Source organism: Octopus sinensis, linkage group LG9 (assembly GCF_006345805.1).
Source record: "Octopus sinensis linkage group LG9, ASM634580v1, whole genome shotgun sequence".
Lineage (NCBI taxonomy): Eukaryota > Metazoa > Mollusca > Cephalopoda > Octopoda > Octopodidae > Octopus > Octopus sinensis.
Genome location: NC_043005.1, coordinates 90,975,199 through 90,992,391, shown reverse-complemented (window position 1 = coordinate 90,992,391; position 17,193 = coordinate 90,975,199). Strand labels below are relative to the sequence as shown.

At 39.9% G+C, this 17,193-nt stretch overlaps 1 protein-coding gene across 3 annotated transcripts in view; it reads right to left on the bottom strand.

Moving 5' to 3' along the window:
- Window positions 1-4,538: 4,538 nt before the first annotated feature.
- The window catches only part of LOC115215724 (phosphatidylinositol phosphatase PTPRQ), a 135,053-nt gene continuing 122,398 nt past the window's right edge, over window positions 4,539-17,193 (bottom strand). For 2 of the 3 annotated variants that reach the window (XR_005000741.1, XR_005000742.1), the window contains 3 exons: window positions 17,011-17,080; window positions 13,437-13,669; window positions 4,539-4,551 (listed from right to left, as the gene is read on the bottom strand). Coding sequence is in view for 1 of the 3 variants with exons in the window: in XM_029785015.2 (XP_029640875.1) it covers window positions 13,641-13,669; window positions 17,011-17,080 (99 nt within the window). In the remaining 2 variants the exon portion in view is untranslated. Of the gene's footprint in view, window positions 4,552-13,428; window positions 13,670-17,010; window positions 17,081-17,193 lie in introns of those variants that run through there. The other variant, XM_029785015.2, reaches the window with a different exon arrangement.

Genomic DNA, 17,193 nt, shown 5'->3' with positions numbered 1-17,193 from the left:
TACTCTATCTGAACTGCTAAATTACGGGGATGTAAACACACCAGCATCGGTTGTCAAGTGATGTTGGGGGGACAAATAGAGACACACACACATACACACACACATATATATATATATATATATATCTGTGTCCCTTTCTGTAGAAGAGCGTAGGCTCAAAACGTAAAAGACTTTTTCTATTCCTGAGCGTTATACATCTGTTTGTTTTGTACACCACCTGTCTTCGTCTTTTGTTTTTTTTTTTCGTAAACTCTCCCCATATATATATATATTTACGATGGGCTTCTTTCAGTTTCCATCTACCAAATTCACTCACAAGTCTTTGGTTGGCCCAAGGCTATAATAGAAGACGCCCAAGGTGCCACACAATGGGACTGAACCTGGAACCATGTGGTTGGTAAGCAAGCTACTTACTACACAGCCACTCCTACGCCTATACTGTATAATCTAGTATTTTATTTTTATTTTTTGAATAGCTTACGTAAATAAGCTATTCAAACAGGATAGAAACAACATTTTATTTATTGGCAGGGATAAACAGTGATGGAAATGGCAAGGTATGCAGGGGAATGACATTCCTGTAACTTTAAGCTTACAGGATTGGTGGTGGTATTATAGTGTCTAGCCACATTCTTTCCTTACCTCGACCTCAAAGATCCTAGCAAGCAGCTAATTCTTAGAACCTACTTCCATTGTTGGGTGTAAACATGCACACACACAATACACTTGACTGCTTTCAACTGAATTCCGTTCCTCTGTTATTGATTAATCTTAGGATCCAATAGAAGACATTGATGGGATCTTTTCGGTTTGAACGGCTGTTTTTGATTTAATTTCTAGGTAACTAAAAAATTTTAAACTTCGTATACTGGTAGAATCTCTCTATATATAAACGGCAGTTTGTCTGTCTGTGTGTCTGTCAGGTTGTACCCTCACCCTGACCACGGCTTTCAACCGATTCTGATGAAACTTGACATGCACATAGCCCAATGTCATAATTCAAAACTAATGCAGCGAGAATTTTGGAAAGTTCCCCCAGTTCTGAATAGAATCGATAAATTCGACTTGGGGTCGAGAATCTAAGCTCTTTATATGCAACACATTTTCTGTTGTAGTTTTCGCAACCTGCAATCGATTTTCACCAAACTCATGGTGAAGCTTAATGTTACCCTAAGAAACTTAATTCTGACGTTAGTTTTCCGTGCAATACCTTACCATCAGAAAAAATCGATAAATTCATGCCATTTTGGGAAATCGCGTTCAAATTCAAGATGACATATTTTCGACAATATCTTTCACAAATTGGCAGGAATTTTTTTAAAATTCACAGCGAGCATCATGTCTGCTCCAAGGAGCTATATGGCCCTTTTTATTCCAATAGGATACTTTATTACTGGAAAAAAATCGGTTAATTAAATCATACGTGGCACACATAGCAAACCGATTTGTGTATTAAACACAAACCACAGACTGTCTAAGGGACGCAACTCGACCTTTTTAACTCCTGGAACACGGGCAGCAATGTGAGTGACAACAAAAATAAAGTCAAAAGTGACCAAACTGAACAAACGAATGGAAAAGGTTTTTTGGTGCACACGACAAAAGCAGTTTATAATAAACCAAGAGTTTGCAAGTAGCGTCCGAGGACCCTTAGGGTACGTCAAAAATTTAAGGTAAAACGTTTGGGGTGGTAGTTATAAAGAAAGTTTAAACAAAAAAAGTATTCGAATAACTTGCGGCTGCAGCAGCTATTAGCAGAAGTTGGGGGTAAAGTCTCGAATGTAATTTCTTCCTGGTAGGAATTGGTTGGGTTGAATTATCGATAGCTGTTTGATAGTTATTTGGGAGCGAAGAGAAGATATTGCAACCTACACATGCGCCTTCGTTCCCTAGAGAGAAAGGACTAGATTAGGATTAGTCATTGCCAACTAGGGGCACTTACATACCCGGGCAACGCCGGGCTATGCTGCTTCTGTGTTTATAAAACATCTTTTTTGCTTGGCTTTATTGAGAAAATTCTATAGTTTGTAAGGTATTTGTTGTTTTTTTTTCTTCAATTTCTGCAATTTCAACCAATCAATGACGTCTATTAAGGTGAAAACATTCTGTACCGTATGAATATGTCCCTCGTTTAAGAAACAGATTGGGCTTATTTACATTTCTGAAGAAAAAAATATACCCTTCCCCCATCCCTAACCCTAAAATAGATTGAAATGCAATAGATCGATACTAGGGTCATAATTATGGGTGACAATTTCATATGACACCGCTAGAAAAACTGCCGTTCAAACCGAAAAGATCCCATTGATGTACTACATTGCAGTCATAGGCATGGCTGTGAAGTGGGCTTCTTAACTGTGCAGCTATGCTTGCATCTGTATGTGGACAAAATTCTAACCAGTCTGACTCCTAGTTTTCTAGTTAACTGACCTGCAGATACATATCACTTTGGGATTTCGATTAATCATTCTAAAGTTTACAATAAATTGTTATAATTAATCAAAATTTTAATATGGATGTTAATCTGTGACAGCAATAAGAAAATATTGCATCTTGAATAGTAACTCATTGTAAGTTTTAAACCCAGAGTTTCGACTTAAGTCAGCATCCTTTTCGTTTCTCTAGTAACAATATCAACAATGAAGCGAAAGTATTCAGTGAATCACAGTAAATCGTAGATTCACATAACAAGGGAGGACACTCTTCATACACAACGGCGCGACGCAATTTTGTTTTTATCCAAAATACAAAGAAATATAACTCTTCTCTGTTGTTTGGACATATATCTCGATGTTTTAAAAAGTGTGAGAAGTGATATAAATTGAAAATTCTCGCATTTTAATAAAAAACAAACTTCAGTTCAAGAAGTGATTAAACGGAATAAACATACAAAGATGTATTTTCATAAAAAATCTTCAATAACGGCAGTAATTAACAGATCTTTAAGTTCATAGATAAGATCGAGATATTGACACTCATGGTCAAGCAATATAGGGAGAGTATAATTTATTCAAATAAATTAGTTTTTATATCTTTGAGAGATTAAAAAAAAATTATATCTTCTTTTATTGGCTACAAGTAGCGAAGACAATGTTTTCTTCTGTTTGAAAAGTATATAAAGAATAATCACCCATGTGCGTGAGATTTAGTGTGCAGTAATTCAAGGAAGATTTTCTTTTGCTTTCCCCCCGCCCCCTCGTTGTGGGAAAGGAAACATTTAAAAAGGATATGGCGAGGAAAATTAACAGAGGCATTAGACAGCAAGTCAAGATCACAAACGAGGAGAGGCTTCGAAGAACCAATGCCTGAGTCTTGTCATCAAGGGCAGACGAATGTAGCTGGCAGATCATGCCCTACGAATGGATGAAAATATCCCAGCAAGAATTGAAATGACATGGTGATGAGCTGGTGGCAAGTAGCTTGCTTACTAACCACATGGTTCCGGGTTCAGTCCGACTGCGTGGCAACTTGGGCAAGTGTGTTTTACTATAGTTTCGGGCTGACCAAAGCCTTGTGAGTGGATTTGGTTGACGGAAACTGAAGGAAGCCCGTCGTATATATATATATGTATATATATATATATATAATATATATATATATGTGTGTGTGTGTGTGTGTGTGTGTATATATATACGTTTGTGTGTCTGTGTTTGCCCCCCCGCATCGCTTGACAACCGATGCTGATGTGATTACGTCCCTGTAACTTAGCGGTTCAGCAAAAGAAACCGATAGAATAAGTACTAAGCTTACAAATAATAAGTCCTGGGATCGATTTGCTTGACTAAAGGCAGTGCTCCAGCATGGCCACAGTCAAATGACAAGAGTAAAGGGGTAGACCAAACCAAACCTGGAGACCCATCTTAAAAGAGGACCTGTGCAACTGTGGCACAAAATAGTTTCAAGCTTCACCTTTTGCTAAAGACAGAGAAAGATGGAAGAACACAATGGCCCATTGCCACGAGGCTGGAGGAATCAGATGATCGGATATATTTTTCTTTGTCTAGTTTCAGCCTGAAACTAAAGTTAATTAGAATACATTATATTAATACATTGTTAATTATCATTGGCCTGTGGAAAGAAGTTGCTTCCCACCATAAGGTCCCAAGTTCAGTCCAACTACATGGCACTTTGGGCAAGTGTCTCCTACAAAAGCCCTGGACCAACCAAAGCTTCATGAGTAGATTAGTGGATGGAAACTGAAAGAGGTTCACTGTACACACACACACACACACACAGATATAAGCATGTACATGTGAGCGTATTATTGTCACATGCCTTGACATTGCATGGCAGTTGTAAGCATGTGTCACCATTGTACAAATGATGTCCTTCATAACCAGACTTCTGTGTAAACATATCTGGTCATGGGGAAATATTACCTTGCTTGGAAACAGGTAAGGGTTGGTGACAGGAAGGGCGTCTAACCATAAAAAAATCTCCTGTAACAAATTCCATCTGACACATGCAAGCATGGAAAAAAGACATTTATTTGGTGATGAGGATGAAGAGGAGAAGGAGATGGATTCACTTCAGTTCATTGTGTATTCATGACTTACATGACTTACCTTGTGATCATAACCCATGGTAGGACAAATAAAATAGTAACAAACACAAACATGCAAAATATACTAGTGAGAACCAAGTGGACAAAACAGACATAAATTTCAACAAAGCACATGCAATAGGGGATAAGCAAAATTGGTAAAGCATTGGACAATTTATCCTGTATATATACATATATACACAAATTATGAGGTGTATATGCCATTTGCCTTGCAGTGTTTAGCTTATGATGGCTAGAGGGAAAAAATGTTTGGAATGTTTGGGATGACGTCAGCAGCTGGGGAGCTGACCGGAACTTGGGGCTGACCGGAATGGGAAGCAGTGACGCGCGCGCAGGTAGGGCAGGATTCCGCTTTTCGATCACGGTCGCTGAGCGGGTAAGACGAGTCAGCATGTTGTTAAGGTTGGGAGAAGCAGCTGCTATTTCTAGCGTTCGGGTCGGGCTGTGTTGAAGGGTCCATTACCGCTGAAGGGTCTCCATCTGAGCGAAGAGAAGGTAGGTGCCTTTATTTCCAATCTCTCGCATACACCACAAGCTATTTCGGCGCTCCATATAAGACGTCACCACGATGGCAGCGAAAATCAGGATCGCCAGCGACATTATCAGACCCTTTAATGGTGAAGGCAATGTAGTGGCCTGGATTCGTAAAATCAGGCTGGTGGCAAGACTGCTGGGTATAAGCGATGTGGCAAGTCTTATGATGCTGTATTTGGAAGGGAGCGCGTTGACGCTATATCTTGAGATGGATGAGGAAGAACGTCTGAGCGAGGAAAAGATAGAGCAACGTCTGAGGGATGCCTACACAGAGTGTGAATACAAAGCTTTTGCTAAGCTGGGTACGATTAGATGGACGGGAGGACAGGTGGACGAACATGCGGCAGAAGTTCGAAGGTTAGCGACGCTAGCTGGGTTTACAGGAGAAGGGCTGGAGAGAGCAGCGCGACTGGCGTTCGTAAATGGGTTCCCCGACGATGTAGAGATTCACCTACAACAATTGCCCGGGAGTAAAAAGATGGCACTGAGCGAACTTGTGACTCAAGCCCGCGTGTTGACGCGACACTCTGGGTGGAAGGCGATAGCGATGGCGGCGACGGAGGTGCGTAAAGACGGACGACGACCGGAGAAAGACGTGAAGAAGCCTACCATGCAGCGACAGCGGCCGTTCTCAGGTCGGTGTTTTAGATGTCAGGGTCCGCACATGGCGCGGGAGTGTACGCAACCGGGGCTCGTTTGCTATCGATGCAGGCAGACAGTGTACATCGCTCGTGATTGCGACCAGGGAAACGACCGCGGGTAAGTTGCTGCCTCTCGAACTTTCCCTGAAAACGAGTAGAGGCGCTTCTGGAGACGCTGCCATTAATTGATGTAGAGGCCGAGGGGAAGACGTTCAAGGCCCTCGTGGATACGGGCTGCACGACCACCCTTGTGACTTCAAGGGTGACGAAGAAATGGAACGGGACAAGTAGCGTCCGGGCGGTCGACGGCAGCGAAATCCGTTGCAAAGGTAGCAGCAAGGTAGAGATAGTGGTGTGCGGCGCGACGCTAAGGCTGCAGGTAATTGTGGCTGAACGCGTGATAGATGGGGTTGATGTGGTGATGGGGATGGGCACCATCAACCGCCTCGGTGGCGTCAGTATTGTGGGAGATGAGGTCACGTTCGGAAGCGTGGGGGCGTCGTGCACTGCGAGTCAGGATCGCCAGAGAGAGCAGAGCCCCGCGAGGGACTGCGCCACTTACACCATCGAGGACAAAGATTTTCAGGCGGCGTTCGATGGTCAGCGGTGGTCGATAGAGTAGCGATGGAAGGAGGAGCCCCCAATGCTGAAGAACAGAGTGAGCTGCTACCAGCATACCCTGAAAGGCCACGCCAGGGTCGAGTTTGAAGACGAGGTGGAGAGGTGGATCGAGGAAGGGGTCCATGTCCCTTGGGAGGAGGAGGTAGCGGGTGGAGTGCTACCCCTGATGGCGGTGGTGCAGCCTACGAGGGGAGAAAATCAGACCGGTGCTGGACTTCAGAGAGCTAAACCAGCATATATCGTGTCACACGGGAGGTGAGGCGACGGACGTTTGTCGCGAGACGTTACGTGCGTGGAGACAGTCGACCAAGGCAGCGACGATTGTCGACTTGAAATCGGCATACTTGTAGCTCCATGTAAGCGACAAACTGTGGCGATATCAGCTGGTGCGGTGCAAGGGCCGGACGTACTGTTTAACCAGGCTGGGTTTCGGACTGAATTCCGTCCGAAGATCATGGCGGCAGTGCTTAAGTCCGTCCTAGGGAAAGACGGCAAGATTAGAAAGGCCACCAGTTCCTACATTGACGATTGATTGCGAAGCCACCGGAGTCGATGGAAGGGGGAGCCGCACTGGGGCTGAAGCTGTGAAGAGATAGATCGGGTGAGTTGGTGTTCCGGAGAGGGAATGAAATCCCAGAGCTGAGTTCCAGCGTCAGCAGGAGAGAGCTGTTCTCGGTGTGTGGGAAGTTGGTCGGTCACTACCCGATCGCTGGATGGCAGCGCACGGCGTGCAGTTACACCAAGAGACGAACGGAGGGGGAGAGTTGGGGCAACAAGGTGGGAGAAGGGACGGTGGCGATGATGCAGGAAATCCTAGAGAGGACGAGAGCAGAAGACCCGGTCAGGGGGAACTGGTACGTGCCCAAGTCGGAATGCGAGACCGTTTGGTGTGACGCTAGCAGTATAGCGATAGGGGTTGTGTTGGCAATCGAAGGCGCTGCGGTGGTGGATGCGGCCTGGCTTCGGAAAGCAGATGACTTCAACCACATCAATGTCGTCGAATTAGACGCGGTGCTGAAAGAGGTGAACTTGGCCCTGAAATGGGGACGGATTCGGCCACTGTGCTTGGCTGGGTAGGATCGGTGATCACCGGTGAAAGGAGAGTTCGGACGAAAGGTGCCGCGGAGATGTTGGTGAAGCGCCGTCGAGGAGTTCTAGGAGAATTGATTGCTGAGTTCGGACTGAAGCTGAACGTGGTTTTCGTGCCTTCGGAGAAAAACAGGGCGGACGCAATGACCAGGGTGAAAATGGCGTGGTTGGAGGAACCGGGGGATGCCCGGAAAGGGATAGCTGCAGCGTGTCGGTTGGATGACTCTGAACTGAAGAGACTGCATGCTATGCATCACTTGGGTGTGGACAGGACCCTGTATCTGGCGAAGAAAATTGATGCTGACGTCACTAGGAGAAGCATCCGGAAAGTGGTCGGGAGCTGCGACAGGTGTCAGTCCATTGACCCTGCTCCGTGTGGGCATGATCAGGGAAACCTTTCGGTGGAGCACAACTGGAAAAGGCTAGCTGTGGATGTGACGCACTACCGTCAGGGAATGTATCTCTCCATGGTCGACTGCGGGCCGGGCCGGCTGGCCATTTCGAGGGAGTTGAGATTGCGCAGATCTTGAACGGGATATTTTTAGAGAGAGGTACCGTGGAAGAACTGCTAATGGACAACGGGGTGGCGTTTCGTTCGGAAGCATTGAGGGATATGCTTGACCGGTGGAAGGTACGTCGCTTGTTCAGAGCAGCGTATAGGCCGAGTCAAGGCCATAGCGGAAAGAGGGCACATTTCGCCGCTTGAAGCAGTTTTTTGGTACAACTTGTCTCCCCGATCCGGTCAAGCTGAAGAATCTGTGCCGCAGAGAGCTGTATTTAAATATGGATGGAGGCACCCGAGTAAAGCGCCGGAGGGCCACGAGGAAGAGAAGGGACCCGCTTGCGTGAAAATAGGGGAGGAAGTCTGGGTTAAACCACCAAAGGCGCGCTGTACGTCTCAATGGAGCAGAGGGTGACGGCAGTCAATTCCAGAAACAACGTCTCCGTGGATGGAATGCTACGACACGTCTTGGACCTTCGCAGGATTGTCGCTTCGACGGACGACGATTGTGGAGAGGGGGAGAACGAGGTGCCTAGCTTGAGAAGATCTCGACGCGCAAGGCGCCCTCCCGGTTGGGTGGTGGACTACGGCATGGAGTAGAGAGATTGTGATCTTTAAGATCAGGGTGTCGTGTGGGATGACATCAGCAGCTGGGGAACTGACCGGAAGGGGCAGCAGTGACGCCCGCGCAGGTAGGGCAGGATTCCGCTTTTCGATCGAGACCGCTGAGCGGGTAAGACGGGTCAGCATGTTGTTAAGGTTGGGAGAAGCAGCTGCTATTTCTAGCGTTCGGGTCGGGCTGTGTTGAAGGATCCATTACCGTTGAAGGGTCTCCATCTGGGCGAAGAGAAGATAGGTGCCTTTATTTCGAATCTCTCGCATACACCACAGAATGATAAAGGCTATGATGATTTAAATAATTTACATATGGCTATGCTAAAGCACGTGCGTTCTCAAAGGCATATAAAATGTTTGATAGATCTTAAAATATTCGGAAATGTTCGCATAGACTTACAATTAGATGAAACAGATCCATTCTGCAATGGTTGATCGATGTTGTTATTTTTTTAGGCCTCCAGGAATTATCGTTTCGGGGTCATTTTGAATCTGAAGACTCTAATAATCGTGGAAATTATAAAGAGCTCGTATATTTGATCAGTAAATATGACAAAAAAAAATAATTCAGCTTCTATCTTCACCGGTCTGTCAAACAGAATTCAAAATGACTTGATCGAAGCAATTCATAAAGTTACGTTGAATGAGATGCAGAAGGAAACTGAGCAAGCTAAGTTTGTTTCTATTCTTGTTGATGAGACATCTGATGTCTCAGCATCTTCACAACTGTCGACAGTTTTACGTTATGTTACAGAAGACTGTGTGACGAAAGAACGATTTATCGGTTTTAGTGATGTTAGTGCAGATCGATCTGCAAATGCTTTATCTGAACATGTTTTTAAATGCATTGAGACGTGAGAATGTGGAAACAGATTGATTGCACAGACATATGAAGGTGCCGCTACAATGGCAGGACAACTAAATGGGTTACAGGCAAAACTAAGAAAGAAATACGAATGTGCGATCTTTATTCATTGTTGTGCCCATATCCTAAATGTAGTTCTTTCACAATCATGCTCTGCTATGAAAGAATGCAAGATATTTTTTTCTACAATATACGGACTCGGTACATTTTTTTACGAAATCACCGAAAAGGGCTAATGCATTAGATAACATTGTTAAAAAAAAGATTTCCGAAAACAACAGCAACTAGATGAAATTACTCCTCATGTCTTATTACCACGAAGGAAAATTATAATTTCATAATCAGCCTTTTTGAACACATCATTGAAAATCCTGAAGCATGGGATGATACCACCATAAATTCAGCAATTGGATTCTTACACACTTTAAAAGCTCCTGATTTCTTATTTTTGTTAGAAGTATTCAGTGACATTTTTACTTTTACTGACGTCTTATTTAACATACTCCAGAGTAAAAGTCATGACATAGTGTATTGTAAAGAGCAAAGAGATAAAACTAGAACTGTACTCGAAAACAAACTTGATAATTTTTCAATCTTTTATGATAGGTTGGGGAAAAATATGGAGTCGATGCAGGAATCGGAATTCAGAGATCCAAGAATATATCTATTGAGTCCCAACGACATTATAGAATGCTTTATAACAAAATTATCAGTACAATAGTTGACCAAATAAAAGCACGATATTCATCCTTAGAAGAGTTTAAATTCATGGAACTTTTGAATTTCAACAAAGTTGATGAGTATTGCAAACAATTTTCCGTGGACTCTTTAGATGGCAGATTTTTTGACGTAATACGATTACAAAGTGAGCTCAATGTGATGTATTCAATGAAAGATTTAAAAAAACCAAGTGTAAGTCATTTAATGAGTTACATTAACAGCAGTGATCTTGTTGAAGCTATGCCAGAACTCTTCAATCTGTGCAAGTTGGTTTTGACAATTCCGTCTAGCACTGCTTCTGTAGAGCGATCCTTTTCTGCATTAAGTAGAATTAAAACATACCAAAGAAATGCGACAGGAGAAAGAAGACTGGGTTAGCACTAATGTCAATTAAAAAAGATTTATTACAAGAATTGATGAAAAGAGAAGATTTCTATGAAAATGTGATAGATATATTTGCCCAGAAAGATCGAAGAATTGAATTAATTTATAAATGAGGTAAATAACATTTTAAAACATTAAAAAGATTAATATATTAAAGAGCATATATTACAGGTTTTTCTTAGTGTTTGTTATAACGTAAGGTTCGACCTTCTTACATCAGTATTGTTTCGCAGGAGAAATGTTTCGATTTCTTCGTCAAACCTAACCTACATAGATTTCCCTTCCTGTGCTGCTGGGTGTAGTCTATTTACTGCCGTAAATAAGTGTCTTGTTTCACTTTCAATAAGTGTCTTGTTTCAATCTCAGAGATGTTGACTTCTGCCACAACAGTTTTGGGAGGCTTTTTACAATGTTGAATTTTCGCTGTCTTTCATTGTGTGCGTATTCATGTATATGCGTGTATTTTCAATGTGTGTGCGTGAGACGTAATCTTTTAATGTACGGAGTTCAGTAAGTCTCAGAACAGTCAATAATTTTCCCTGAATTGACAAGTAGCATGATAAAGCACCTGACTTGTCTTCGAGAGCGTAACGATCTAAAACTATGGCCATATAATGTAACTAAATGTGTTCTTTTAATTAAATCATTTCAAATTGATTTGGCTCAACCAATAGGTATAGTGGCTAATGCAGAATCGCACCTCTTTGAAAAACGAATTTTTGTGAAAATTTTTTTTCGGATTCCTACCTTTAATAGAGATTCTGAATATGCAAAAATATTGACAGAATCCAATTTCATCTTTATTACATTTCACTTATGATTTTTTAGACTTTTCTAAGGGAGAATGAGGATGGGAAAGTACTGACGTTTCGAAGAGCAAAGAATAATACAAACAATACACTTACTTCAGGCTCATCTCTACACAGCCATTTTTTATTCCCTGTTTATTTTAGGTCATACGGGGGTGATTGCATTTTCAGAATCTCTTATATGTAAATCGTAGGAATACGAAAATGTTTTACTGAAAAATTGCCGGTGGGGGTGGTGGCAATGAAATTCATTGCATGCCCAACGCCGGAAGTCACCGCACGCCACTGGCTTCCAGTTGTAGAAACCAAGCTGAATCAGACTAGAACCTGGTACAGCTCTCCATCTTGTCAGCTCCAGTCAAACCATCTAACCCATGCCAGCATGGAGAGCTGATGTTAAAATGATGATGATGATATAGTTATTGAAAATAATAATAAATACATTCTTTTAGAAACAATTATATTTAATTAAAATAATTACTTTACATAAGATTGAATATTTGTGGTAATTGGAAGACATTTTGTTCAAGACATTATTTTTCTGGATATTTGAGTATAATTTTGTTTTCACTTCCCCTCTTATCAGAACTAGAACTACTCTCTCTCTCACACACACACATACAGGCATGCACACACACACAGACACACACACATACACATGTAAATTATGAGGTGCATATATTCTCATATATGCAAACAAACACATACACATTAATGATATATATTTTGTAAATATATTATCAACATGCTATTTATTTACAACATAATATCGAATATCAAAATACATACATATATATATATATATGTATGTATATATGTATGTATGTATATATTATAAATATAATATGTTTTAAGGTGCAGTTGAAATATGAAAAGCATTAATGATTAGCATTTACCTGATCTAATTCCCTGATTATTCTTGCACCAATCAGGGTATTCAAAAATACAATATTATTATTGTTAGTAATGTTTTCATTCACTCAATATTTCGTTGTTGCTCTGCTGGTATTGGATTGCTGAATATCAAGCTGCCTTCTGCCACCTTTGTTATGATTTTTGCTGTGCCAGGCAAACCAACCAGGGGATACACCTTGATATCCAACATCTTCAACCAGCCGTTTTAAATTTCTCACCACTCTTTCTAAGGCACTCATTAGAACTGGGATAATAGTAACATTACAACAATTCAAATTATCATAATTATTATCATTCTTCTTCTTCTTCTTCTTCTTCTTATTATTATTATTATTATCATTACTTTTTTCATTGAACACGCACACACACACACAAATATATATATATATATATATACACACACATACATACATGCATATATACATACATATATATATATATATATATATATATGCACATGTACACACAAGTATAAAGAAATACATATACATACATAAATACCAGCACACATAGACATACACACCCACAAACATATTATATATGTATGTATAACTATACATACACACACATATATATAGAAATATACATATACATAAATACACGCACACACACACACATACATATATATACTTATCATTGTATCATGTATGTGTTCTTTTTATCATTCACCTGTTATTGGGTACGTAACCCTTCAATAAAAAATATCAGCTATAAAAGTCCATCATTGTGCATGTTTTATACAAGTTCCATTTATAAAGTGTTTCTGTGCGTATATATTTGTGTTAGTGTTATACTTATTGTGTAGCCTAAACGAATGGACATATAGTCATGATTAAGAGCGGTTCCACCTATGACCATCCTATCTATCATTTTTAGCTTATATATATATATATATATATATATATATATATATATATAATATATATATATATATGCACACACACACATACATATATATATTTATATACATTTTCATTAGTCATAAGTGTATATGTATAAAATGTATTTATATACATTTGTTTGTAGATTTATTTGATATTAAGCACAAGAGAAAGTTTTCAACATCTTAACTTATTGCTGAGAAAATCCATTAATCAAAGATGTTATTTTTTAATTCACTATATTACATATGTAAGAGTTTATTTAATTACACACATATACACATGCACATACACACATACATGTGCATACACACACACACACACACACACACACACACACTCTCTCTCATACATGCACACACACACATACTTTATGCACATGCAGACTTTGTGCAGCAAAACGAATTTCAAAGTTGGTATACAAATGAAAAATCTGGCACAGTGATGTTAATTATTTCTTTTCAGCAGTAGTAAAATGTGAATCTTTGAATTTAATTTTCTCACATTCCTGTTTCGTTCATATAAATACCTGCAATAAACAAACATTCATGTTATATAATATGTGCACCAATGATAGAAGCAAAGAAGCATCATAAGTTCTGACACAACCATCCTTGTTGTCAGTTATTGTAAAATCAAGTACAAGTACACTGATGATGCAGTCAAAAGCAAAAAAAATAAAATAAATAAAAAGGAAGATTGTGGTGGAAGATAGGATGGAACTTTTGAAAAAAGCATTCAACACTTAAGATCGGATAATATTCAATGTAACTTCAGAACTGGTACAGAAATCAGCTTTAACCCCTTCACTGTGAAATTATATTTCATGGTCATTTTAGTAATGATATTAACTATTTAACAAAAATAGAATTGGTATTTTCTGCAAGTCACAGAGCCTGTATAAGCTTGACATATCTCAACAGAAAATAGTTGCCAACATTCATTCCTCAATAAAACACAGATTGGTATTAAAAATGCTTTCCACATCTAAGGGTTATATCTGCATTCTGGTGAAGCTTTGTATAACAATATGTATATTCTATTTTCTCAGTGACACAAAATGCATGTTTATTAAAAATATCATATGTGACTTCTGCATAGATAGTTATTCAACAAATTCTTGTCCTTGAATATTTTAATAGTAAACTTAAGTTTGATATTGACATCAATAGAGAGAATAGTTTCTCTTGGTCTTGTTCTAATAATAATAATAATAATAATAATAATAATAATAGGGATAAGAAAGTGAGGCAGATGATGTTGTACAACCCTCCCTTTGTCATGTTACTAATACATTATGTCACATATCAAAGATTATGTTATTTTGTAGTTGAAGAACAAGATATAGTTACTAATTACAAGATGAACAAGGAAGTTAGAAAAGCCCCTAATATCCAAGATGCAGCTAAAACTGTTATGTCATATTTTTGCGGAAAACATTATACTTATAATGAGCAGAACTCTCCACCTCTTTCCTAAATAGCACCAAAGTAGTATGAGCTTGCTAAAAATAGTATGCAATCCCATCAAAACAAAGGACCACCTAGGGTGAAGTATTTAAAATATTATTACTTGAAACATGAAACATAAAACATGGGCCATAACTGCTGAGGACATGCGTAAGCTTGCAAGATATGAAGCCAGTATGTTCCACTGGATGTGTAATGTTAGTGTTCATACTCAACAGAGTGTAAGTGCCTTGAGAGTAAAGTTGGACCTAAGAAGCATCAGATGTGGTGTGCAAGAGAGAATGGATGTGGTGAGAATGGATGAAGATAGCTGTGTGAAAAAGTGTCACACCCTAGCGGTTAAGGGAACCTGTGGAAGAGGTAGACCCAGGAAGACCTGGGATGAGGTGGTGAAGCACAAGCTTCGAACATTAGGCCTCACTGAGTCAATGACTAGTGACTGAGATCTTTGGAAATATGCTGTGCATGAGAAGACCTGGCAAGCTAAGTGAGACCTTATCCCATGTCCTATGCCAGTGGTGTAACCAGCCCACTTATGCGTACCTTTCTTTCATTGGACTCTAAACTCTGCTTGTAAAGACCTGTTGAGGCAAGTGAAATCGAAATCAAATTTGATGACAGCACCGCATGACTGGCATCCGTGCCAGTGGAGCACCATTCGAGCGAGGTTGCTGCCAGTGCTGCTGGTCTGGCTCCTGTGCAGGTGGCACGTAAAAAACACCGTTTGAGCATGGTCATTGCCAGTACTATCTGATTGGCCCTCGTGCCGGTGGCACGTAAAAGCACCCACTACACTCTCAGAGTGGTTGGTGTTAGGAAGGGCATCCAGCTGTAGAAACTCTGACATCAAGATTGGAGCCTGGTGCAGCCATCTGGTTCGCCAGTCCTCAGTCAAACCATCCAACCCATGCCAGCATGGGAAGAGGACGTTAAACGATGATGATGATGATGATTACTTATATAAAATAAATAAACACTGACCCTAGTCATATGATTTTAGAATTTACTTTGCAACCATGTTGTTTTAGGTTCAGGCCCACTAAGTGGGTAAGTGTCTTCTATTGCTCCAGGCCAATCAATGGCATATGAATAAATTTGCTAGACTGAAACTGCAGGTATATATGTATATATACATGCATATATATATATATATATATATATATATATATATGTTGGTTCATAATTATTGCGGATTTTTTCAACAAATTTTATCTAACAAAAACAATAAAAATATTTAATAAAAACATCTTTAAATGATGGTCTGACTGTCTGCCAAGCAAATATATATATACATATGTGTATATATATATATATGTCTATATATATATTTATATATATATGTCTATATATATATTTATATGTATATATATATATATATATATATACATATATATATATGCACTTGCCCAAGGTGGCATAGTGCTCTGCAATCAAACCTAGGGTCTCATGAGTGCAGAATAAACTTTTGGATTAGATGACCTTATGCCTACACACACACACACACATTTCCTTGTATTGGGGATTGCACAAGATGGGTAAGACATTAGCATGTGTCAGTAGCTCAGTCAATGTTCAGTGAATTGTGAACACATTATTGACAATAGTCTTTACATTGGAATAATTAAAGTTAATGGTGTTGGATTACAAGTAAGTTGCATGACTAAAATGGATGGCTAGGATTACCTTGCCTTTGTGTGTGAGTCAGCCACATATATCTGGTATATCTGGGTTGTTAGTGATGAGAGGCTTAAAGTTTATTAACAGAGTGTATCTTTGGTGGAAACAATAAGATGATTCATTCTTCCTATTGATGCATATTGAAATATGTGTGGTCTCTCATGGAGACAGAGTTGGTAACTGCAAGCTTCAAGTGAATAAGAAGGGGCTATGTCAAGAATATTCCATTTGATACTGAGGAACCCATTTCAATGGTAACAGTGTTTCTAGATAAAGCAGGACAGGGAGACAGAGTTTTCCATCTTCCTGCATATAAAGGAATGCATGTACTGTGTATGTCTTTCTTTAAAGTTATTGGTTGTCAGCCTGTGTAGTTTTGTAATGCATCAGATGGTGTGAGGGTGGATCAGTAGATTACTGCTTTTGAAAGGCAGAAACCCTCCAGCTGGTAGGATTTCTGAAGTTACAGGCTGAACTCTGGGTTGGAAGATGTGTAGTTGAGTGTTTGCATTGTTGTTGTGTGCAATGTTTGAAGTGATGTTATCTAAACAGGAGTAGCTCACCTTGACATTGAGAGGATTGAAGAGATTATATCTATGGATTCTAGAGAAATGCTTTTTAATTAGCATCAATAAGGTTCTAACACACATATACAGATGCATGCATGTGCACGTGCACACACACACACGCACACACACATCTGAAAAAATGAAAAGATTCTCACCTTCATTTTCAATTTTCTCCATTTGTTTCAAATGATCTGCTATACATTGGTAGATAAATACATACTGGTCCTGACAAAGGTTGTTAAATAATAATCAGTAATCAGTAGGTTTGGAAATAATTACATAAGCATATACACTTTTGCATACACACACACACACCCATATATATATGTGAATACATG